Below are 26719 nucleotides of genomic sequence, written 5' to 3' on the forward strand. Positions count from 1 at the left end.
TTTACAGCAAAAAAGAAAAAAGGAAAAAAAAAGAGTTCATGTATGACAACCCTTAATAAATGGCAACATCTAAATTTTGCTATATATTATCCTGTTATTTTTTCTAAAAATTCAGATATTTTATTTAAATGGATAGTAATGGGAAGGCAGTGGTTAAGAGCTCAGGTTCTGGAGTCTGACAGACCTGGTGAGAAATATCAGCTTTATCACTTACTAGAAAGTTACTTTACCTCTATAATGTTACTTATCTAATCTATAATGAAAAATAATACTATTTGCCTCGTAGAGTTTTTTTAAGGTATAAATTTGAAAATGCAAATAGCTTATCACAGTGTTTGAAATATAGGAAGTGTTCAATAAATGTTAGCTATTATTACTAAACTATATAATATTTTAACCTATTTCATTCATTTAGTAGTATGAACATCTTCCTATGTCATGAACTTCTTTATATTTTTAAAAATTATCTTCTGCAACATTATTATTACTTATTGTTTGGCATTCTACTTTTTTTTTCCAGTTTTTTCCAGCCCCTATTTGGATATCTTAGGTATTTCCTGTTTCCCAGTTTTAAAAACAATGGTGTAATAATCTTCTGGAAGTTAAATGTTTTAGTCTTCATTTAATTAAACTTAGCAGCTTGTATTAATTTTACCTCTGAAAGTATATGCAGAACTTTTAGGCCCTTGATTCCTATAATTTATATGGATACCAAAAACAGATTATTTTTGCATATTCATGAATTCAGTTTGATGATATTATGTAAGAAGCTAGTTTAACATTTGTATTTGACTGACTTATTGGCAGACATTTAAAAATTATGGATCCAAAGTTGTTTGAAAAATTAACATTGAGTATGTAAAAGTATTGCACTATGAGGCACTAAATATTGAGTATCAGCCCTAGTCTGCCACTTTATAGCTTTTTTGAGAACTAGTAGACCTCAGTTTCTATTTCTGTAGCACTCTGGTATTAAATTAATCAGCCTCTAAATTCCCTTGTAGGCCTATAATCCCATTCCTTTGAAATAAGTTTCTCCACTGACTTGAATAAATATTATCATTCTATTTAGCCCTTCTGTCTGATATTATATTAATATCTAATTAATATAAAATAATTTACATTTATTTATTCAGCTTTTGCATTCCATGCTACTATATAAAGTTAGAGATTATCAACTGAAAACGTTCTAATCTCATTTAAGATCTTTCTCATTCAGATCAAACTCATCTCTTTTAAATGGAATATTGGTTTCTCTTGGTATCCACTAGAGTTGTATTTAAGTTATAGGAAGATAGAAAATTAAGAACTGTAGAACAAGAAGGAATAGTGAAATTAAGAATACCACCTTTCAGTTCCATTTAATAGCTTTGCTTTCTATAAATTCATTTTTAATTGTTTGGGGGGCATGTTTTGTGCAAAAAGCAGCTGAACAAAGATAACCTGTGCCACATTATTTTCGCAGCTGATTTCAGAGTTGATTAGATAGAGCCATGATTCAAATCCATGTAATTAACTGCCGTGTCTCATGTAGGAGTACAGTACAGAGCATATCCCAAACTAACATAATCTCTAGATCTTTATATTGTAAAATGATATATATTCTAAAACTAATCATGTATTTTCTTGCCCAAAACTTCAGGATTACCTGCTGTCCTGTCCCTACTCATTCTATTTTCATTAAAAACAAAGCAATACATTAATTCAGAAATTTATCCAATGAATATTTTTTAGTGCATATTATGTCAAATACTATGCTAGGTGTTGGGAAAACAGCAATAGACAGACTTCTTCGCCCTGCTCTCAAGGACCTTATAGAGGAGCTGATATGGAAAAAAAAAAAATTACAACAAATCTATCAGATAAAGTGTTGATAGCCCACAAGAGCTCTTTTAATCTCATAGGAAAAAAAGAAATAAAATAACTGAAGAGCAGGAACAGCCATTTTATAAAAAGAAATAAATTCAGCAAAGAAATATGTCAGAAAACAGGTATCCTCTCACTAGAAATCTATTTAAAATTTAAAACAATACAAATTTTGCAGTCCAAATGATAACCATTTTTAAATTATAATCATCCATACTATAACGAGCAGTGACCTGAGTATTCCTATTGACAGTAGTAGGAATATAAATCTGTGTGACCTTTCAAGTGAACATTATATATAAGGATATATCCTTAAAATTTTACTTACATTTTTATCAGTCATAGTTTCCAGAAATTTATCCAGTGGAAATTATCAAAGAAGCCATCAAAGACTTATGTACAAGACTATTTATCATAACATTATTCATATTCATAAAAAATTAGAACCAACCTTAATGTCTATGGTTAAATAACTTATACATACATATATGAGTTATTTATATAACCCAAAAAGCCATATCTTTTGAAGTATTTAATGACATGGAAAATGCTCAAAATAAAATATGTGGTTAGAAAAAAATAGTAAACAATAGTGCATAGGGATGGAATTGCAAGTTATTTTATAATCTATATTATTTTTTAAACCAGAAAAATAAAAATTTTTGTTATTTAAACATGGTCTGGTAATGACAGAGATGTCTTTTGCCTGCTTTTCAGATTTGTAACAAATCTTCATAAAGATCTTTGTTTTTGTAACTGTGTTTATACCAGAGCATTTTTATATCTAGGCTAAGCCATTCTATTCTTAATCTTGCTGGGTAGAAAATTGTATCATATTTCAATGAAAGTTTTAAAATAAAATTTTTTCTGTTTCATACACAAATAATAAATAATTCTTAATAACATACACTGAACTACTTAAAGTTATTTCAAAGTGCCTAGTACTTCTCTTATACCACACCATTGTTGGGCTTCATAATTTCTTTTCAGGGATATAAAAAATTTGGAAAAAAAGAACATGGATTGTAAGCTCTGGCAGGAAATAACTTGCTGAAAAGTCTAATTTTGTATAGATTGTTTTGGAATCAAAGCTATTATTGAAACCTAAAGATCAAAATTAAATCCATAATAAGCTATAAATAATTAATTTCAAATGTTAATATACCATGAGAAATCAGATCCTTAAAAATGAAGGATTTCTTAAGGATAGAAAATTTTTTCAGGAAGAGGTGGGTTGGTGGATCTGTGACTTGCTACCAAGATTCTGATTTTTGACTTCTCATTTCCTCAGTAACCTTTGCAACTCTTTCCTTGATCTTCTCTATTCCTTTGTTGGCTTAGTTTATAATCATATTGTTTTCTCCAGAAATGCATTACTTATTTTTCCTTGACACATAATTGTCACTTATCTTACTTTCATTTCTTCCCTCTTTTTTACTTTGCTTTAATAAGTCATAAATGAAACTGAATTGTTTTATGATGAAGCAACAGTTTTATTGAAAGAGCTGAAATATAGTTAATTGAAATATTAACCAATCCCAAAAGTATTTCTTTATTTTCAAGAGTATGGTTAAATTTTGAGCTCTAAAGTAAAACATTTTTTAAAATCTCCTCCAAATCATGACTACAAGAAACAATCTATAGCTGTACCAATATATACTGAGTGGTATTGGTTAAAAGATAAATAATTTCTAAGAAAAAAATTTTATTTCCTCTCACTGATACCCATACTTTAAAAAAAGTAGCATAATAAAATAGGGTTAGAAATATTTGTCTCTCAGGGTAGTTCTGAATGTAAATTAGGTAATTCTAAAAATAAAGCAATTCAATTCCTAGGGCAAAAAAACAAGGAAAAATGTTTGCTTAATCTGTGCCATTTTAATTCAAATGAATATAAAATATATCATGAGAGAAAGAGGAAAGATCTGTATTAGTCATTCCATAAATGAGAGCCTAAGTTTAATGAAAAGACCTGAGAGAGAATTTAATAGTACTGAACATTTTTTTATTGATATGTCTCCAGAAAGCCCCTGAACCTCTCTAGACCTGAGTTCAAACACAGAAAATATACAATCTTTTCTCAAATTTTTTCACAAATCTATATTAACTAAAGAGAAGTGTGAATACATATACCCAGTGATATGGGCACCTGACTTAATGTGGCTTTTACAAACCTAAAATTTCTTTCAAGTTTTATATTTTATTTTGAAAATTAATAAAACGTTGGGTTTCTACTCCAAAATCTACATGTTTCCTTTAATACAAATATAACGTTTACAACTACTTAATATTGGCCAGAGAGGTGAGGCTGAGATGGGATAATTTTCTACCTTGTTAAAAGTGGAAATGATTTTACAGTGAGCTCAGGTTTGGAGAATTGGGCTAAATCAAAGGTAATCAACAGCCCATATTTTATTAGCATCCAGGCAGTTTCTTCTGTTGCATGATACTTCTAGAATTCAAGCTCTTATAAAAAAGGTAAATACATATAGCAGAGTCATTTCACTGCTTTATAGGCCACATCCTGGTAATTAATCCTTGAGGATAGATTCCTCTGCAGTTAATCTCTGACAAAAGATTCCCAGGAGGTTGCAAAAGAGGTGATACATTGCAATATTTTCAGATTATTTTTAATAGATATTTTGTTAAATATATTCTAGCTGACAGGCTGAATAGAAAGTTGAAATGTTTTTGACCCCCTGATTTATAACTTTTGAAATCACAATGAAATACTTATAAAATGTTTTCTTCAGGGTAGAAAAATTATTAGTGATAACATTTTTTGTTTTGCAATATTTTAATTTTCAAATATATAAACTAATAATCTCAACCAATCATAACCCCCACAATTCTTTATATCCAATTCTCAAATTTCATTTATATTGCAGTGATCCTATATGTAATAAAAACATTTGCAGTTTAACATCTCTTAGTTACTTGTGCAAAATGTTTAGCCTCATAGACAAATATGGATAAAATTAGCTAATGATGTGAAGATCTTATAATTATCATGAAGAGTAAAGTAATTTATCTCATCCAAATGCTAATCTTTTGTGATTACTTTTAACTTCTTATCAAAGAAAAATAATAATCAGGCATTTGGACTAGCTGTGAATTTCTTTTATTTATACTACTCCATCATAATTGATGATTAAGGGTTGACTAGAATAAATGAGAGTATTAAACTAAATCTATTGATGTTACTTTTCTCTAGTTCTCAAATTCTAGTTTATGAGACAAATCTTTTTCAAATTCTTTCTGAAGTTTTTCAGTATTAGCTATTATACCTGGTTCAGGAGCCACAAAAATATCACGTAACACTTGAATTACAACCACTTCTGGCATTGATAATAACCACATTGGTTTTCTAAAGTTGTCTTATGAGAGTTTCAAATTTACAAAGTCAGATTTATATACAGAAAATTGATGTCAAGCATTGACAGATGAGCTTTCTGTTCCCAAACATCTTTGTTTAAATTGGTATTAAAATAAAAAATAAATTGTTATTATAGTCTGTTTTTCACATTTAGAGTTCACGGGTGACTCTTATAACTCATTAAGTTTCTGTATTTGCACTTGCATTTGGAACTGAAATGGTTCAGGGAAAATTTCTTCCATAAATACAATAACATTAAATTTCTTCCATTGATGGAAAGAGAGACAGATAAATAAGACAGAGACACATATACATCTTCTTATAAGCATCAATTTTTTTCCAACCCATTTATTTCCAGGTCTATAAAGGGAATACAACTTTAAACTGGAACTCAGGAACTGTGGGTGTTGTTCCTAGATTTGTCATTAACAGATAACCTTGAAGAAGATACCCCATGTTGCTGGAATTGATGTAATTTTAAGCCTTCTAGAAATAAAAGACAATGTAGAAAGTGGTGTTCACTTGTTACTAGATAACAATTCTGAAAATCTTCAGTTTCTCAAAGTTTTCCAGAAAGCAGCATGAGGCATTAGACTATTTTTTAATAGGAAATTATCTAATTTATCTTTATAATCACAATACTGTGAATCTCCACTTAAAATGGAAAATAATTTTTGATGTAAGTATGCTCTCTGAGATCAAAGAAAAGAGCACAAGAGAAAGACTAGATGTTATAAGTTCACTACCCATTCCGAAGCCCTCTCTTATAGTGTTGCCATTGTAATTAGTATTAGACCAAGAAATATTGACTAAGAAAAATAAGAATTGGTGATTATCTTTTGGGTATATCGTTTAGTTAATGCTGAAGAATTAGTAAATATCAAGTAAAACCAAAAGTTGACATAATTCTTATGTACCAAGATGCTTTTTTTTTTTTCAAAATAAAAATTCAGTTTTCTCAGTATTATTCCTAAGAAATCTCCATATGCTATCAGAGAGATCCTAAAAGGGATAAGACAATGTATAGCCTGCCTCCAGGAAATATAATTTTGTAGCATGGTCAGGTTTCTTATTTTTCCTGAGGACTTTAACACTTGGAACCTGGCATCACATTATCACATTGATGCTTCCTCTACTGTCTTAGAAAAACAAAAAAAACAAAAACAAAAACAAAACAAAACCAAAAAAAACAGGAGCATCACAGCTAACTTGACCTATGTTGGTCTGAATGGAGACCATCATTCTGCATGTATAGGACCCATAGCATAAAAGCACTTGGTCTGAAATTTCCTCACCCTTCTTCCCTACCTTTTTTTGTTTGCTTGTCTTCCTCTCTGACCAAATATTAGTTCTTGTTACAGCTCTATGAAAAAACAAAAAAACATTCTAATTTGTATCTCATCTAATAGAACACTTTGTGTTGACAACCTTCGTTTTCTCATTTATATAGTGATGTGAAACCAGTTTTAAAAATAGTAGTTTTACTTTTAGTTTCCCCTACCTTACCCAAGAGGAAAATTCAACTGAAATAAAAGAAAGTTTTGAGGGAGTGAATGTATTTAACATTGGTCTGGCATTAAAATTTTCTGGTTGGGCAGCACAATTGTTTAATTGGGAATCTCAGTGACAGCTGAACAACCTCAGTGCTTGGGTCAGCAAGCAAAGGGGCTTCACTCTGTCACCTATCAAGAATGATGCTTGTTAGAACTGATCTTTCCACTTAGGGAACAGTCATGTTTGTCATACCATTGATGTTTTCTGATATTACAATGGAATAGACACTATAACACTTAAAGAGACAAAGTTCTCTGCATAGATATATTTGTAATTCTTTGTTTTTCGTAAACCAAATGCAAATGTAACACTACTCCAGATACTGCTACGTCAGAAGGCCCCAAGATAACCAAAAGTAAGTGCCCATTTCCTAATCTCAGGAATAATGCTATAATAAGGACAATTCTAGTGACCAGCCTATTTGCAGAGCATGTCATATAGCCTCTGGGTTAGTTAACTCCTCAGCTTCCTAAGAGATACCTCAAAGAGTCAAATGATGTTTTTGCATGTATTACTTACTAATGTGTAGAAAATTTTTTAAGTTCACTTTTTCTTTATTCTGTCTTTTTTACCCATCTTCCCTCATTGTAGCAAATTAGACGGCCGGATGAAAGCAAAGGAGTTGCTAGTAGAGTTGGATCCCTCAAAGTAAATATGTTTCTAACATTTTTTTGGCAAGATTTCGTCTATAGCCTACACTTCTTCCTTTTTGGAGGGTGGTGGGAGGAAGGGGGCTTTTTCCATTTTTCACCATCCCATTTTTTTTATTTTAAAATTTTTATTGGCTGTTGGGTCATATTTTTTGTTTGTTTGTTTCAGCTACACATAGAGCAACCAGCTGAAGGCAAGCTGCCAAATAACTAGCTTTGAATGGCACCACAAACAAGAGAAAGGGCAACTGTCTCATTACAGGTGCCTATAATTTGGGGTTCTAGAGTAAACCGTTCCTCTGATTGATGTCACTGACTATGTGTTAAGTTCCTGTTACACAGAGAACTAATATTTATTTTCAGAATATTATCTCCCCTTTTTGCTTTTTTTATAAAAAGTAACTAAATGTTATGTTAGTGTCATTACCATTTGTAGTTCATTCCAGAAAAATATTATGAGTTAGTAACATGTATTTTATGTATATATATATATATATATATATATATAAATCTTAAGAATTAGGAAAGAAATTTTATATGATGCTGGTATAATGGGCTCACATATAACTAATAGTATTTAAATACTTTTAATCCCCTTTGATTTGTTTTTTTAAAGTTAAAAAATTGATATAACAATCAATGGAAACCAATATATATCTAAATGTTTGCCCATTTGTGTATGTGATCTGCTAATACACAAGTTTAAGATTTCTGATCTGATGGCCCCATTTGCTAGTTGTTAAATATCTATTTGGTCAATATATCTTGGGCACTCGATACTCTAACATTCAATGACAATGAAAAGGTAAGCCAGTCATCACTCTTTAGAAACAGAGACATAGCCCTTGATCACTATTAATGCTGCCACCATAAATGCAAGTTAGAAAATTTGCTGAATTTTAAAAATATGCAGAGGAATTCCCCCCAGATTAACTACTACTTATATCTCAATCCTATGTGTCCTAACAGCAATAGTAACTGTTAATCAAAATGACAGACAGTTCACTGCATTGGGATATCCCAAAATTCATTAACTGCCTTGAGGCCTAATATTAAGTCAATTCAAAATTTTATACACCTCCTATTTATTTCCATTTAACAATTTATGAAGCACTAATTTCTGCACTCCTTCCTCTCCTTGCCTCTTCTGCCTTCTTAATTTTACTTTTTTGTTGTTTATTTGTGTGTGTGCATGCACATGAGTGCACATGGATGAAGGTGTGTCTGTATGTTTGTGTCCTTTATTCCAGACAAGCCATCTTCTCTGTTCTCTAACACTGCTGTATACTGGGTAGCATTTTTTGTTTTGTTTTGTTTTTAATGTTTTTTCACTAAGAATAATGAGAGGGGATGGGAAGTATGGATTATGTGCCTGTTTCAAAATCACAGCAAGTTAAAATTATTCAGTCAGAAAAATATAAGTTTATGTATCCCAGTGATACATCAGTAGCATTCCTCACTGTCTACTTGTGAGGTATCATATTTTACCTTTGTCTTTAAGGGAATATAAGTCCATTATTGTTTAGACTATGGATTATGAGCCAGGTTCAAGTGAAAAGGTGAAACGTGACATAACTTCTTAAAAATTATTGAGAGTGAAATAAAATAAAATGGCATCCATAAGTGCAGCACCATCTGCTATAAACTGGATTGTGTGTGCAAGTGCGCGTGTGTTTAATTATCTTTAAGTTCAGCTTTTGGCTGTATAGAGCTTCAACTTATAATTGTACATTTATTATTTTTAAGTGTATATACAGTATGATTATGTATATACACATGTATATGTTTAAGATCAAAGATACATGTTAGGGTTCAGTCAGTTTACTTTAATATGGTTTCAGCTTTAAATCAAAAAGTGTGTTTGGGAAAAACAAATTTCATAATTTCTAAATATTTTTACTCCATATTTCTACCAAATAGAAAATTTTAAAGTGAATCTCTAGGGGATTATAAGGATAGTTATAGTATTTATTTCCTCCAACACTTTGGGGAGAAAAGATGCTGTAATTAAAATAAAATGTTGGCTTCCTACTCACGGATTTATTGAGCATGTATTCTTGTGTTATACAAATATCTTTGATGTTTTGATATGTTTGCCAAAGGCAGTGAGAAATGTATAACGCTATGATCTTATTTTTAAAAGGAAAAAGGAAAACTGAAAAGAGAACAAGTTGCTTTTTCAATTCATTTTCTGATGTTTACATGTAGCTCCATCGAAAGCTGGAGGAGCTCAGAGATCACCTAGAAGGCAATGTGAAAGGATACTCTCTCAGAGTAAATGTACGATTTCACTCGGTGATTTTTTTTTTTCCTAAACTTCTGCTGACTGGTAATTCCAAATCTGATTGGTTTGTCCTCTCATCTCCATTTTTTTACTTTCTGTCTCTTTTCTATCTCTTTCTTTCTTTCCTAGCTGTAGCTTCATGCTCACATTTATCAAATAAAGATTAAATTGGCAGGGTAGAGGACACTTAAGCCACACTACCCATTGCAGTTGATTTAATAATTTATGGCTCCAATGCAAAATAAAAATTTTCTTTTCAAAATCTGTGTTTCTTACACAATTGTATAAATTTCTGAGAATCTTTTCATGAGACTTCACTTGGAGCTTTTCCATTGACCATTTCTTCTGCCCCTTGTTGGATTTGTCAGCAGGATTATAAATTATTGGCTGGATCCAAGTGATAGAGCCTTGATGATTCAATTCCATTTGTCAAGGAAAATGATCAATGTTAGAGTATCATAATAGTAATCTGGCAAGTAGACACATTTTGCTGAGTTAATAGACTTCTCTTAACTCAAACTCTTTGAGAATAGCTATAAGATTCTTTTGTTGAAAAAAATTAGGCAGTAAGCATCTTCAATGTCATAACATCTTATAAATACTTGAGATAAAGGCTAATATACCCAAGACAGCACTTTGAAGGAGAATACCTTATAGCCACGCAATACTGTACATGTGTCAGATAGGCAATACTAATAATAGTATTTTTTGTGACCCATAGCTCAGACTCAGAATGCTTCATCCTTCTCCTGAATATATCTTTTCAAGAGAAATGGAAATAAAATCTCTAAAATGGTATATGGTATAAATATGGCAGAAGAAAAGATAAATTATTGCAATAAATAATTTCTGGCTCTGTTTAGCTCTGACATCCCTATCCTGGGGCTTTTTAAAAAGTATCTATCCATCCTAGCCTGGATTTACTTCTCCCAAGATTATTGCCATACATTTGATTCATATTGCTATAATAGTTTTGTTATAAAGAGTAGAATAAACAATAGTGATATGATAATTCTTGGCTTCTCAGCTTGTTCTTAATTATATACCATACATAGTTATTTCTATCTCTATATTAAATTTCTGATTACTAAAATCCAAAGTTGTTTTTATAGTATTAATCATTAAATTCTGATTGCTAAATTGAGTGATTTAACAATTAATGCAAGTATCTCATTTTTCTACTTTCTTGTGAGCCAGTTCTTTTCTATGCATATTCTTACAGAATTTGAAAGATCAACCATAAGCACTCCCAGAATTTATTCCACTATCTTACAAAAAAGATTAGTATGAATTTTATGATTAAATCAGTCTAAACATACCTGAATATTATTCTAGAAAGCCCTAAAAAGATTCAGACAACATTAATAAATGTATTTAGTGTCATACTCTCTGTAACCAATCATGAGAAGTGATTTTTTTTTTCCTATTAAACCAAGACTAGAAAGTTGAGACTTCTTAAGGTCTATATGGAAGGGAGTTAGTGTGAGATTAGGATTAAGTTAAAAGTTTTGTGCTTCAAAAATTAAGTTATATCATGCCACTTTTCAATTTCTTTTTTTTAACACCTGTACTGCCTGGTACAATATGTAATAACTAACCCCAATGTCTTCATCTTTTGTTTCATTTCACTGGGTCACACTTTGTTCTGATTACCTTTTTTTCTAAAAAGATTGAATATTAGGTAAATCATTCTAAGATTCCCTTTAACTAGAAAAGTATGGGGAGGAAAGCTATCAAAAGGCAAATTGTATCTTCCGCAGAGAGTTCAGTTTAGAGAAGATACATATCAAATACATAACTGAGTGTTCAGTTTCTCCCCTTCCTTTTAATTCCCATTACCCTAGAATGCCTTAAAATAACCCTTGCATGTTAAAAATTGTTGCTTAGAAGCAGAATAAAGTTATTCTCAGTTCCATAAGCTATATAAACAGATTTTGTTTCTAAAATGAGATAAATCGGCGTATAATGACCATTCCATTTTGCGAAAATTTATTGTAGGCATCTATACACAAGAGCAAGTCTGTGGGTGCCTTTTAATTCATTGAAACATTTCTAAGTAATTCGATAAGATGAAAGATTCAGAACCAGGTTTGTACTTAAATATTTTATTTAATAGTTGGAAAAATGAGACATCATTCAAATGTTTGGAATAAGGATTTAATTAAATCATTAATGCTTCAATTGGTTTCATCTATATGATATGTTATTTTTTTAGAAAAGAATCCTGCATCCTTACTTATTACAGATAATCAGTGATATAAAATAGAATATTCTAAGATGTAATTTTTAGAATAATAATAAATTTTATTTATTTCTCATATGAAAATATACTTTATCCTACATTGGCACTTCTATAACAAAAAGTAGGATATGTTAGATTCTTGAATTATAAATTAAGAATGTGTCATCATTTTCTATACATGGTACAAAGCAGAAGTATTCTGAACCCCACATGAGTTTTTAGTAATTTTAATAATAATAAAACCATCATCTTTTGCCTTTATAAATTATCATCTTGTAAGCAGAGTTTGCCTAATTTAATAACTTCAAAAGTTACTACAAATCCTTAGACTAATAATGTGTTGAGAATAATAACTAGAAAATAATCCCACATAAAGGAAAAAATTGTCTTTACATTTAAGAAGATGTGAGATAAGAGAGAGAGAGATCCACAATGGAATATTACTCAGCCATCAAAAAGAATGAAATCTTACCCTTTACATCGATGTGGATGGAACTGGAGGGTATTATGCTGAGCAAAATAAGTCAGTCAGAGAAAGAATTATCATATGGTTTCACTCATATGTGGGATATAAGAAATAGCACAGAGGATCATAGAAGGAAAGAGGGAAAACTGGGAAGAAATCAGAGAGGGAGACAAACCATGAGAGCCTAAACTATAGAAAACAAACAGAGTTGCTGGAGGGGAGGTGGGTATGGGGAAGGGGTAACTGGGTGATGGGCATTAAGGAGGACACGTGATGTGATGAGCACTGGGTGTTATATGCAACTGATGAATCACTGACCTCTACATCTGAAACTAATGATGTACTATATGTTGGCTAATTGAATTTAAATTGAAAAAAAGAAAAAAATAATCAAATACATGAATCTAGTCGGAAGAATATTTAAAGTTAGGCTTAAGATAGAAAAACAGTGTAAACAGTGTTGAGAATTGGAAAACATAAGATAATACAAACTAATACTTTATTTAGATAATATAAATCAAGGTAAGTTTACAAAGTTGAAGTTAATTAAAGAGTGATGGGGCCCTGAAAAGCTTGAGTGTTAAAATATTCAGAGAAAAAGAACATAAATGCTCATGAAATAAAGACAAGTAGAAAGAAAAGAAAGGAGAGGAGCAAAAATACCACAAAGCCACAAATTTTATGTTTTCACTCAGTTTATGTGATAAATAAATTTCTATTCAGCTACAAACATATACAGTTAAGTTTTGGGTAACCAAATATATTAATTTTTTAAAGTCTTTGACAAACAATAAAAGGGAAGATGACTTATGAAAGCAGATTATTGGCACATAAGCAAACTAGGAATTAGAAAGTCAATGAAGTAAAAGGAATATGATAATTATAAGTACTTGCTATGCTAACATAAATAAAAGGATGTGTTACTTGAAGTGGAAAAAGTTAAGGGAGGAGTTATCACTTAAAATAAGACTATGTTTTTAATAAGTTTAAGAAAAATATCTGAATCAAGTCCGAAAGTGATAAGTCTTTTGAAGAATGATTTTTAAATGTTTAACAATTTTCTGAATGCTGAAATAAGACTAATATGAAATGCGATAGATATAAATAATGGATTAGATAGTTGTAATTTTATAGATTTTTTTAAGATCAGTATTTTCATTGCAGTCTTAGTTCTGAACTAACTGTTCTTATATTTTTGATGAAGTGTTACGGGGCTTTTTTGGCTTTTTTATATTCATCGAATTAATGCTATAACTCCGGGGTCAGCAAACTATAGCTCCTGGGCCAAATCCTGTTTCTCTTTTGTGGGCCCACAAGCTAGGAATGGTTTTTACATTTTTAAATGATAGAGGGAGACCAAAAGAATAGGGGGAGAACCAAAATTTCACAACATGTAAAAAGCATATGAAGTTCAAATTTCAGTGTCCAAAAATAAAGTTTTATTGAAACACAGCCACATTCATTCATTTGCATATAATCTGTGGTTGCTTTTGCCCTACAAAAGCAGAGGTAAACAGTTACAGCAAAGGCCATATGGCACACAAAACCAGAAATGTTTCCTACCTGACTATTTACAGGAAAAGTTTGCTGAGACCTGCTATAATGAGCTAGTGTGCAAAACGACAATGACAGAGAAGTGATTATAATAGAGGCTTTGTAAAATTATCTTCATCTTAGAGCTTGAGGAAAGAAGAGCTGCTCATTTTGGGGGGATGGTTTCAGATTGTTCTGCCTAGAAGCATATGTCTAAAAGAGTTAATACCCTGAAATCTCTATCTTTACATTTTTATTCATCTGTTTGCCATTGTTTTTTCTAGCTACTCTTTTTTCACATCGTGTCACAGACACACACAAAGTAAACCCACCATGGGATTAACGTTAAATCCTTCAAATATAGAACTGTCATGGAAATAAAGTATAGATTATAAATTCCTCTTTGTTGAGGAGTCCCCTACAGAGATTTAGGGTAAAAGATAAGTTCCAATCTTGCTCTCTTAAACTTTTTTAAAATGTGTTTTTAGAGTATTTTTGCTGCACACCACATTTTTCTGTTTATTACTTCATTCTATTTTATTAAAGATAAGACCACCTTTTGATTTCTCATATGTAACTGCACCAAAAAATCATGCCATCTACAGGAAATTTTGTGCAACTGGTAAAGACACCCTGATATGATCAACTAATACATCATATCTTAATATACAGCACTTAAATATCTAAAAGGCATCTGCATTGAATCAGCCAACTCTGACTGAAGTAAGGAAGAACAGCTGGAACATTAATCCTTAAATAAACATTCAGTAGCTTTTAAACGAGTAAACATCAGTTTGTCTATATACTCTACTTTCTCAGACAAATTTTAGAGTCTTCTGTAGAATATTATTTGAGCCTCCTAATAAGTCTTCCTTGTTTGATGTTTTGGCACTTACTCATATCAATAATATGCATTTATTTACTCTTTATTTTATAATAATTATGTAACATCCTGAGTATCTTGGTAGATGGTGTCTTACAAATATGACCAGACTACAGTAATGATGAAATGACAGTAAATCAACTTTAGTATTATCTGTTTGGAAAACAGGCTAATTTTGCTACCTTTCAATCCATTAGAATTTGCTTAACTTACTTGTTAATACAATTCTGAGGTTTCACTTCTGAATAACAAAAATCTATCTGTTTAGAACGAAAAAAAAATCTCATCTAATACTTATAAAATCACCTACAGTACCGCACCTAAGACATCATTGAAGTGGAAATGACACACACTGTGAGGTGTTAAATGTTTATTGCAGAATTGCCATTCTCAGAATTGACTTTAATACAAAAATAAGGTACTAATAAAAGATCTCCTTGACAAGTAAATTTCCCTAGTAACAGAAAATGGAGAAGTGAGGGGGGAAAAAAGATAAAGACTTAAACTGTTTTGAAAGATAAAGTTTTTCAGTTTTATGGATATACAGAGACAGAAAAAACATGCATACCAAAGTTTTCTTAGAACTAACACCTTGCTGAAAATTAGGTGTGTATATGGTTGGAAAAAGATTTAATTTCTTAGTATGTATAGAATTGACTGTATTTTAGGGAATACCTCAAAGTAACCTATTAAGTGGCAGTGATAACATTTTATCACAGATTTTGTGATGGTAAATATAAAACCTTCTCAACATTATTTCACACAGTTCAGTTTTTTAGATAGAAGAAAAGAGTTTGTATATTCATTTATTCATTGAACACTTATTGAGCACCTACTACATTCTGCTGTGCTGGGTGCTAGAAATACCATTGAACAAATGAGATAATAAGGGCATTTCTGCTTCCTCCACTGTGCCATCTTCTGTATCTTCATTTCCCCACCCTACCTTTGTGTTTTGTAACTTCATGAAGAATTTGTAACTAGAGAATGCATACTTAATTTAATTCACCTGGCATTGTAACAACCTAATGAAAGAAGAGGTCAGAGAATTAAACATGGCAGTATGACAACCTAGAAAATAAGAACAGGCCAGAAAATTATCAGTTCAAAGCATGAAGATTAAATATATTTTTGAGTATAAAACAGCTGTTTTAAAAAATCAGTAAAGCATTCTGATAAAAGATAGGTTTGGACAAGAGTTTTGTGTTTCAAATTTTGTCTCTTATGGTTTTATTGATACATACATTAATGTATCATTAATATATAGACATATATACTACATAATATATATACATATATATGTGTGTATATATATACATATATGAAGATTCAGTAATACTGCTAATGGAATAGTAGGAACAGGACATCAGAATCAGAATACTGAGCCGGCTTTGGTGCCCTCTTTAAAAAGCAATATGAAGATGTACAGTAGAGCCCTCATCTTATAAATAACCTCACATATAGTTTGCTAGTGTTATTAAACCAATGAAGATCAGTGTAGTACCACAGGAGAAAAATGACCAGTGTTCTGCTTTCTGATTAACCTTAATGAGCATCTTCTCAGCAAGATAAAATCAGATCTGATCAGAGGGAGTCATCTCTGTCATGGATTTTTTTTTTTTAAGCCAGGTATTTTTTTATCACAAGGCTCTCCTCAGATAGCTTGAACCTTGAGATTTCAAACTCAGGTGTCTGCTTATAAGGCTCTCTTATTATCTGGCAAATGTGTTGGTGATGGAGCCATCTAATCTTCTGAGACCCTTACTATGCTATCATTTCCTCTTTAACAGTGTTTTCTTTTCCCCACTGCAAAACCAGGCTCGGCTTCCCTCGTGCTCATCTACCTATAGTGTATCTGAGGTATACTCTGCACGTGTTATCTTACATGGTCAACAACATGCTCGCCCTCACCATTTTTCTTATTTTATTTTCCTTTTGCCTTAATTTATTTTGCCTTGCACTTTGCACTTGGCTGGAAGGGATAAGGGTACCAAAGGGGAAAAGTTAGCTGTTTCAGAAGGAATTTTCTATATTTTTATAATAACTGTACTGTTTTCTGAGTAACTTTTTTGGGGGGAGGGCAGTCACTGTATCATGTTGAAATGGTTAAAGTCTGAGTAGCCAACTTGATTGTTACCACGACTTTAATTCTGTAAAAATTCCTTTGAGCCAGGCAATTTGTTATTAAATTAATATTGGCTAAAGACAAAGATTCTGGTTTGTAGGCCTGTGTACGTCTCTCTGGTAGCTGAAGATTTACATTGAATTAGTGACAGTTTTGTCCCATTAACCATAGACACAGCATCCCAAATTGGCTACTAAATGAAAAGTTAATATGATTCCCCTGTTTTTGTATAAAAGGGAAGACTCATTCCTTTTTAAAAAACTGATTAGGTTACTCAGGGGAATAGCTTCCTTGATATTTGTATTTTTATAAGGTTCTTATAATCTGGAAGATTAATTTTATAATCACTCATGAGATTCATGTTCTTTTGACAAAATATTTTATATGACACTTGAACTATGTTTTTTTTTTTTGCCTCTTTAGGGGTCTAATTTCTTATTCTTACTATGTAAAACCATAGCATATGTGTGTTTCTGTTTTTGTGAAACAGATTCATTGAAATATTAACAGATTTTGAATATCCTTTATAAAATAATTGTTTTATTAGCAGGGGGCACTGTTAAGTAACTAAGAGAAACAGGGGGGCACTGTTAAGTAACTAAGAGAAAAGAGTATTTGTGCCTCAAAATATGGCTAGTAAATAAAAGGACTTTAATATTCTATGAATTTTAAGATCCTAATTTTTTCCAGACAAAACACATTTCTACACATATTTAGTACTGTTAGCTTAATTCTGATTAAGTTTCAGCTGTTTTAGATTTTTTTCTCTTAAAACTGATTTTGTAGAGAATTAATTTCTTCTTGAAATATATATCTGTAGGGAAAGGAAAGTAATGAAAGGCAAATAAATTACTTGTGCTATCAGCAGACTTTTGAGAGACAAGATTAATATCATCTCATCACCACATTTTCCATAGGTCTTTTCTTAATTCCCCAGGATTATGATTCCCAGTGTAAAAAATATATAACCCATTTCTTTCTGACACTTCATCCAGGCAATTCTCCATTTCCCATGAGAGTGTATAAGAAGTCTACCATTGGCATCATCTTCAATCACAGCCTACAGCATCCATCAGGGTATTACTTTCTCTGTGATAGCATGTGTGCAGGAGGGTTCTCAGGTTGGAATGTGGAACTGGCTTCTGGGGGGGATGGGATTGTGTATGCTGTAGCATTTGCTCCATAGCACTCGGCTCTTAAATGAACTCTGGCTTTATCTGGATTTGTTATTGTGACACATTAGCTTTATTTATTTGTCATGAAATATGTTTCTCTTTTTGTCATTTGTGGTAGGGTTTTTATATTTCCAGTGATACATCTCTGCGGACTTCATCAGTGGTACTTATGTTTAATTTATGATGCTATAAAGACCAGTAAGACCATGAAGAACTGCTTAGGGCTCTAATATTCATGATAACCCTCCAGACAGAATAACCTTCCATAATTTTTTCTATTTCATCTTAAATTGGTAAACAATTATTTTATAAAATTTTAGACTATGAGTCTTAATAATTAGAATTTCAAGAAATGTCCTCATGTTTCAATTTTTCATATGGAAGCCTCTTGATGGGACTGTTGGTTAAGTGTATTTTTTATTTTATAGCATCAGTGGAGGTAGCCAAACTTTCCATGACTCAGTCTCTTCTTTCCCTCACATTTATACCATCTTTACTGACCTTCCTACTAAAGGAATAAATTCTCCAGTACCTAATGTAGCACATTGGCTTTATCAATTTCATGTCACTATCTTCTGTGACATTCATAAGACCAAAAAATAAGCCATGTTCAAAAATGAGTCTATCCATAAGTTGTTCAAGAACAAGATAATTTCTAACCTCACCTGACTGATACTGCTCAGCAAATATTAATCCATGTAGTTGATTGCCCCTTTGTAAAAATTACAATTCACTCACTATGTGACAGGCTCTGTGTTTGACATCTCATTGATCTTATTTCAATTAGTCTTCACTACAGCTATTTAGAGAAGACATTATCGTCATCCTGATTTTACAAACCAGGAAAATGAGCTCAAAGAGGTTAGATATCTTGCCTTAAGTCATAAAGCTTCCAAATGAGTGTCAGAAAATTGTTTTTTCTTAAATACCACACCTTCTGCTATTCAGGAGTTATTAAAAGTCATCAGCTCTGCATGGCATGCAATAGTCTTGTATTTTCACAGTATATATTTACCTGGTTCAGGCTGATCATATAGTTTTTTATTTTATCTTATGAGAGGATTTAGATATGTATCTATAAGATACAAAGCTTTAATTCAAGGAAATAGTAGAAAGACCTTCCTCTTGTAATTTATTATTCTTATTTTTCTTATATTTAGTCATTCAATAAATATATATTGAACACCTACTATTTCTTCTTTAAATGTAATTATAATCTGCTAGCTATGTCTTGACCTTTGGAATTGGCTTCACATTTAGAATGCGTAGAATATCATGAATATAATGAGATCAGTGTCACAGGTTGTACATGATTGTTCATCCCCTCAAGTCAAGTAAAAAAAGAACTCACCTTTCAAATTCCCAACTAATCTCAGCTTTGCTCCAGTATTGTTCCAGCAGTGTTCATTTTTTAAGATCCTTTGAAAAAATTGCTTCAGAATTCACTTAGCTTAGACAAAAGCCAGAATTAGTACTATCTCCTTGTAGTGCTCTTTCTGACTTATTTGAAAAGCTGAAATATACACTAGATATAAATCTTTTTATGATTTGTAACAGTAAAAAAAATAAACATTGAAGCCTTTAAAACCTTTTCTTTAATGTCTTAGATTTTTTAGTAGCAAGGTTGATTTAGATAATTTGAGATTTTGAAGTTAAATTGATTTTTACTGTTGAGTGGACAGAGACCAAAATTTAATTTTATTTATTTTTTTAAGATTTTATTTATTTATTTTGAGAGAGAGAGAGAGAGAACAAGCAGGGGTAGGGACAGAGGCAGAAGGAGAGGGAGAAGCAGGCTCCCTGCTGATTGGAGATCCCGATGCGGGGCTCCATCCCAGGACCCTGGGATCGTGACCTGAGCCGAAGGCAGATGCTTAACTGACTGAGCCACCCAGGCGCCCCAATTTTATTTTTATTTTAATGCTTGAAAACTTTTAGCTACCTAAAGAAACGGTGGCATTTTTAAGTTGTAGCATGCAAAACAGTTGCCCTTTGAACCCAACACACTTTTAGAACACCAATTCTGATCTAAACAAACCTTGGCTGACTGATAGTTTGGAGCCTCAGCAAATGGAAACTTCAGTTGAATTGCAGATAGTACATCTGCATATTCAACGGAGGAAGGAAAGATGGAAGGGAACGAAGAAAACTGGATTTTAAATACAGCAACATTTCCTCTTTAAAAAAAAAATAGGGGGCGCCTGGGTGGCTTAGTCATTAAGCATCTGCCTTCACGGCTCAGGTCATGATCCCAGGGTCCTGGGATCGAGCCCCACGTCAGGCTCCCTGATCAGGAGGAAGCCTGCTTCTCCCTCTCCCACTCCCCCTGCTTGTGTTCCCTTTCTCGCTGTGTCTCTCTCTGTCAAATAAATAAATAAAATCTTAAAAAAAAAAATTAAAATTAAAAAAAAATAGGGCCATTTTTGAACCACTAACAGGACTACAAACTATTTAGATTGGAAGAAACTAATAAAATAAAATAAAGATTCAACACTGTGAAATGATCACCTAATATTTTCTACTTCACAAAATCTTACTTAGAAAATGTATTAATAATCAATTTAGTATTTATTTCAGTATAGTTTTCTGTGGTGCTCCACTCTTCCCTGTCACTCTTATGTTTACTGTTTTCATTCTGTTTGTATATAATAGTTGGGAATTTGGAGATAATGTGAAGAAATCTGTTAGAAATGGAATCTTTTAAAAACACTACAACCGCTGCTTACCAAAGTTTCCTAACTCCTACTTCACTTTTGAACCTTTAAAAAGGAATTACAGTATATAAATTGTTTGGGTCAAAATAAGAAAATTAAGGGGGCACCTGTGTGTTTCAATTGGTTGAGCGTCCAACTCTCGATTTTGGCTCAGGTCATGATCTCAGGGTTGTGAGATCGAGCCCCATGTCGGGCTCAGCACTGGGCATAGAGCCTGCTTAAGATTCTCTCAATCCCTCTCCCTCTGCCCCTCTCTCCACCTCTCTCTCCATCTCTAAACATAAATTGATTAATTAATTAATTAATTACATACTTTTCTCTTACATCCAAATAAGTGACCAGCCATAAAGGTAATGGAAAATCACATTTGACAGGAATATTTGATAAATCTATCTAATCAAAACCTTCTTGGAAAAGAATTGAAAAGAATTGATTGACATTTTTTAAAAAAAGATGATAGGTACTTCTGTCTACTTGGACATACATTTTTAAATTTCCATAATAAAAAGATTTTTTAAACAAAGTATTGTAGTTGACACTAGTGAATTTCTGCTTATCCTTATATACTACCTCATCTACTCTGATCATTTGAAATACAAAAGAGGTCATCAATGAAAATAAGTCATGAGAATTTTAAAGTTTAAGACGAGGAAATATTAAAGCATGGATAACAGGTTTAGTAAGTTTTTTAAGTGTCTTAAAACTAAGATGGAGGCTATGCATATCTTTGAGAAAGAATTATCTCCTTTTAATCCTTCTAATACATACAATGAACTTGTAGCCAGATCCACTTTCAAATCCTGACTTTCAAAAAACAATGAATTTGGCAACTTCTGTAGAAGGCACTCAAAAAATATTTAGGAAATGGGGAGTGAATACTTAAATCATCAATCAACTTTTCTAAAGTGTATAAAGTTTCTACATCTGGGTTTCAGGGAGAATTGTAATTTATGTAAAATCAGTAGAGTCCCTGGGACATAGTAAGCATTAATTTATTTTTCTTCTCCTTGGTTGTGTAAGCTCTAGTCACCTCAGACTTGGATTATTACATTAGCTAAACAATTGGATTCTCTTTGATAGTTCCTCTTTCTTCTTAAATCAGACTAATCTTCCCAAGTACTACTTTAATTCCCATCAGTTATCTAATCAAAAAAGCTATAATAGCCTACCTCTGAGCTGTTGTATCAAGAGTAAATGCCTTTCTGCCTCTCTCCCAACATCCTTTATACTTTGGCCAGCCGCTATTTATCTAGTATTATTTTCTAGTGACCAACTCCTCCCAGTTTGCCCAGGACTTTTCCTGATTTTATCACTGAAAGCACCACCTCCTAGGACTATTTTGGTTTAAAACTGAAAGTTCTGTACTCCAGGAAACCCCTCAGGCCCTGTCAAACAAGGACAATTGGCCATTTATTCCCTTTCATGTACCTACCAACTAGTCAAGGGGACCTTCTTGTTATATTATATTCCTTCTTTCTTGTTGGCCATTATTTGTGCTATTTTGTCTTTCTGAAATGCCCTCCTACACTTCATAGCTCCATTCTACCTTTCTCCAGAAAACTCCTACTTACCCCTAGTCATCCTCTGAAAGGAATTTCAACTGTGCTTATAGGCAGTATTACTCTATACTGCTTTTCCTCCTGCCTATTTGACTATTTTACTACCGTTCCTTACATGTTGATGATCAACTTGATTCACTCTCAGATTCTCGTTTCATTTCTCACTATATATCTGCATTGTCCAGCACAATAGCCAGTAGCCACATGTGGCTTTAAATTTAAATTCATTAAAATTAATTCAATTTAAAATTTAGTTTCTTATTTGCAGCAGCCACATTTCAAGTGCTCAGTAGTCAATGTGGCTAGTGGCTCTTGTATTAGAAAGCATAGATATACAACTACAACATTTTTATCACCACAAAAAGTTTTCATAATCAACTATTGTTATAATTATGATCATCACCATTCATCATTATTACTTCTATTTATATAGCATTTACTTTGGTCAAGGATAATTCTAGGAGCTTCACATATATTACTGTCACATATCACTGTCACTATTTGGTAACTACCTTGGGATCAACTGTCTACAGCCCACATCTCTCTCTGAAGTTATAAGCATCTTGAACATAACTCAGCCCCCAAATTTGTTTCTTCATGCACTATTTCAATATATAACACTATGCAATGGCTCAGACTGGAAATCTGGGTGTTATCTTGTATCCCTTATGACCACATAACCTAAGTCCTATAGATTCTGCCTTTTTGTATCTCTAGAATCTATGCCCTTCTCTCTAGAATGACTTTCAATGATTTAGTTGGATTTCTCATCTGGATTACTAGATTAATCTCCAAACCAGTTTCTCTACCCTCATCATTTATTCCATGACTATCTCTTATTTATCTTTACATTGCTCACCAGAATGAACTTGTTAAAATGTTAATGTAATCATGCCATTCCCCTATTTAATGTCTTTCAGTGGCTCTCCATAACCCTTAGGAATTGGCCCTTACTTAACTCATTAACTATTCCTCTTACCACCCCCTATCATGGTTAAAATTAGCTTCAGCCACACTTTTTTTGCCATTTCCCAGTTGCCAGGGTCCCTCATATCTGTGAATTACGCTTGCCTTTTTCTCTGATTTTTTTCCTCTTTTCTTCACCTAACTAAATTGTAATTGTCCCTTAAAATTCTGCTCATATATCCCAGCTCCAGGAAGCCTTTCCTGATAATCTCCGTCCAACTCCTACCCCCATCTGAGTTAGGAGCATCTCATGCATATCCCCATAGCAGTTTGTACTAACTTCTATAACTGCATTTATCATGATGTGTTGTAATTATATGTTTACTTAACTGTTTTTATCTATTGCATCGTGAGCTCCTAGAGACCAGAGGTTGCTTTTTTTTTTTTTTTTTGAAAGCTGTAAGTCAGAGGCTAGATCATTTTGAGGCAAACAGTAGATATTCAGTAAGTGTGGCTGAGTGAGTGATTGAATGAATGACATTTAATTATTCCCTAATGGGTATATTTATAATAGCATTCACTCTGTTAATTAGGTTGTGAAACTTGGTTGGGTAAAGACATTGACTTAGCTCCTTTTGGATTTTACTCCTTTCCCCCATCTAGCATACAGTGAGCATTTATTAAACACATATTGACCAGATCATGAGTTAGAACCCAGTTTCAAATATCCCATTATATATGTGTCTTATGTCTCTAACATTTGCATGCATTTTTCTCATTTCCAAAAGTATATAGTAATCTAAGTCAGTACTTCTAAAACATTTTAATTCTACTCTGCCTGACTATTCCTACAGTATACTCTGATATTCCATTTTTTAAATAAATAAGTAACAGGGATAGCAGCCTAATTTTTCTTGAATGTGGGCTCAAATAATATGTTACTCCAATCTCTACAACTCTAAATCCTTACTGACCTCGGATGTTATAGGAGAGAAGAGTCTCAAACTGTAGAATTGACTTTCCCTGTTTTTGGAACCTAAAGTTTACTTAGAGCAGGATAGCTTTATTCTCTGTGACCCCAATCAGTTCCCTTGACATCCTGTTTGAAAAATACTGGGAACTAAAGTCTATAAAAAATCATGCTCTCATAAATTCAGATGGGAATTCATATGGGAATCAGAATTGGTACACAAAAAAATATAGAAAGCTGAGGTTTATTGTTAAGCCAGTAGGAAGTATTCCTTAGTTAGCTTTAAACAAAACTGAAGTCAGAATCTAGTGTTATTGAGTGATAAATAAGTTGTACATACACCTCTGATTAAAGCTTCTTCATCGATTACCAAGACACAAAGGGAGTATTGGCAGGCAAGTCAAAAGAAGGATCAACATATAAATTTCCAATGCTCTTTTTTGTTTTTATTGTTCCTATCCAATAGTGAGGGAAATTGATATCAAAGTGAATTTTACTCTTCACTGGGCTGATGCTCATCCTTCTTTTTCTTCGTGTGCCCTTATGTAGCACAGCCAGCATTCTGTCTCCATTTCTCTTCTTTCTTAACCCAATTGTCTCTTCTATATGGGAGATAATATCAATGCATGCTTGCACAGCTTCCAATAAACTACATAGGTTTAATGAATTCAGAATAGCTCATGGTCATATCCTGCTTTGGTTCATACTCATAGCTTTACAGACAGGTTTGGTTTACCACCAATCCTGGTCTAATTTTTAAACATTTAGATAAATATCTTCTTGACTACCAACAATGTAAATTTTCTTTGCTTGTACACACAAACATGCATTTGGGTATTGAAATGAATGCATAACCTAGATTTCAGCAAATGGAATTTATCAGTTTTCTCTGGTTACCTTTTTTCCTCCTTTCAAAAGCACTACTAGATATTTACCCAAAGAATACAAAAATACTAATTCAAAGGCATACATGAACCTCAATGTTTATAGCAGCATAATCTGCAATGGCCAAATTATGGAAACAGCCCAGATGTCCATCCACTGATGAATGGATATGGAAGATGTGGTGTGTGTGTGTGTGTGTATATATATATATATATATATATACACAATGGAATATTACTTAGCCATAAAAATCTTGCCATGTGCGATGACATAGATGGTGCTAGAGAGTATTATGCTAAGTGAAATAAGTCAGAGAAAGATAAATACCAGATGATTTCACTCATATATGGAATTTAAGAAACAAAACAAATGAGCAAAGGGTAGGGGGAGGGGTAGAGAGGCAAACCAAGAAACAGGCTCTTAACTATAGAGAAGAAACTGATGGTTACCAGAGGGGAGGTACGTGGGTGGAAGGGTGAAATGGGTGATGGGGATTAAGGAGCGCACTTGTGATGAGCACCAGGTGTTGTATGGATGTGTTGGATCAGTATATTGTACACCTGAAACTAATATTACAGTGTATGTTAACTGAATTTGAATAAAAACTTTAAAAATAAAAATAAATAAAACTCAATTACTTTCCCTCTACTACAAAAAAAAAAAAAAAACCTTCCTTTCTCAACCAGGATTCCTGATCCAAACCACAGAACAAGAAGTGATTTGTGTGGCTGTTTTTTCAAGCTCCTGTGAAGATGTTGCCATTCTAGATTCATAAAAGAGAAGTTAGTTCATTACATACAGTGGATATATAGTGCATTAGGGCTTAATTCTCTCCTAGAGTTGTGAAACATACAGTAATTCTGTCTTTGCTTTTACATAGTTCAGTACTTTTAAGCCATTTGGGAATTCTCCTTATTGCCTTTTTCTTTGATACTAAAATCTCTAAATAGCTTCATGCATACCATGTGATTTTCAGATTTGAGGATGTGAAGGATGTTTTTATTTTAGAGGTTTTTTTTTTTTTAGTAAACTCCTAGGTTTTCCAAAAGAATTAACTTTAACCAGGTTTCCATCATAGTCTAGAGATGTTCGTGCATTGGCAGTTACTAATATTTTACTGGTTTTCTCACAGTATTGAAGTAAACTTACTAAAGATCAATTCAGCATAGTACTTAAAAGTTTCAGTCTGGGCTACATTTGAATCCCAGCCCTTGATCTGAAACCCAATCCTGCCTCTTACTAGCTTTGTAATATTAGGCAAGTTAACTTGTCTGCACTTCATGTTCCTATAAAATGGAATGATACCAACATTTTAGGGGACCTTAACTATTGAACTGGTGCAGTGCCTGATATGAATAATTACTCAATGAGAATTATTGTATTATCAATACTGATTGTTATACCAAAGTCCAAAGGTAAAATTATTTTTAGTTTGAAGTAACTGTGAAACATATTATCTGCAACATTTATCGCACAGTAAAATATGTTTTGCATTATGGTTATTATCACAACCTGACTGAAAAATCAAGTA

At 32.4% G+C, this 26719-nt stretch overlaps 1 protein-coding gene across 18 annotated transcripts in view; it reads left to right on the forward strand.

Annotated features, from left to right (window-relative positions):
* Positions 1–26719, forward strand: part of GPHN (gephyrin) — a 598378-nt gene that overhangs the window by 389309 nt on the left and 182350 nt on the right. For 5 of the 18 annotated variants that reach the window (XM_036071130.2, XM_036071132.2, XM_036071131.2 and 2 more), the window contains 3 exons: positions 7388–7444; positions 9655–9726; positions 16673–16714. The exons of 5 other annotated variants lie outside the window; for them this stretch is intronic. In XM_036071130.2, the coding sequence (XP_035927023.1) occupies positions 7388–7444; positions 9655–9726; positions 16673–16714 (171 nt within the window). The remainder of the gene's footprint in view (positions 1–7387; positions 7445–9654; positions 9727–16672; positions 16715–26719) is intronic. 8 more of the 18 variants (XM_036071133.2, XM_036071134.2, XM_036071141.2 and 5 more) reach the window with 3 other exon arrangements.

The sequence above is a fragment of the Halichoerus grypus genome, chromosome 8 (genome assembly GCF_964656455.1).
Source record: "Halichoerus grypus chromosome 8, mHalGry1.hap1.1, whole genome shotgun sequence".
NCBI lineage: Eukaryota > Metazoa > Chordata > Mammalia > Carnivora > Phocidae > Halichoerus > Halichoerus grypus.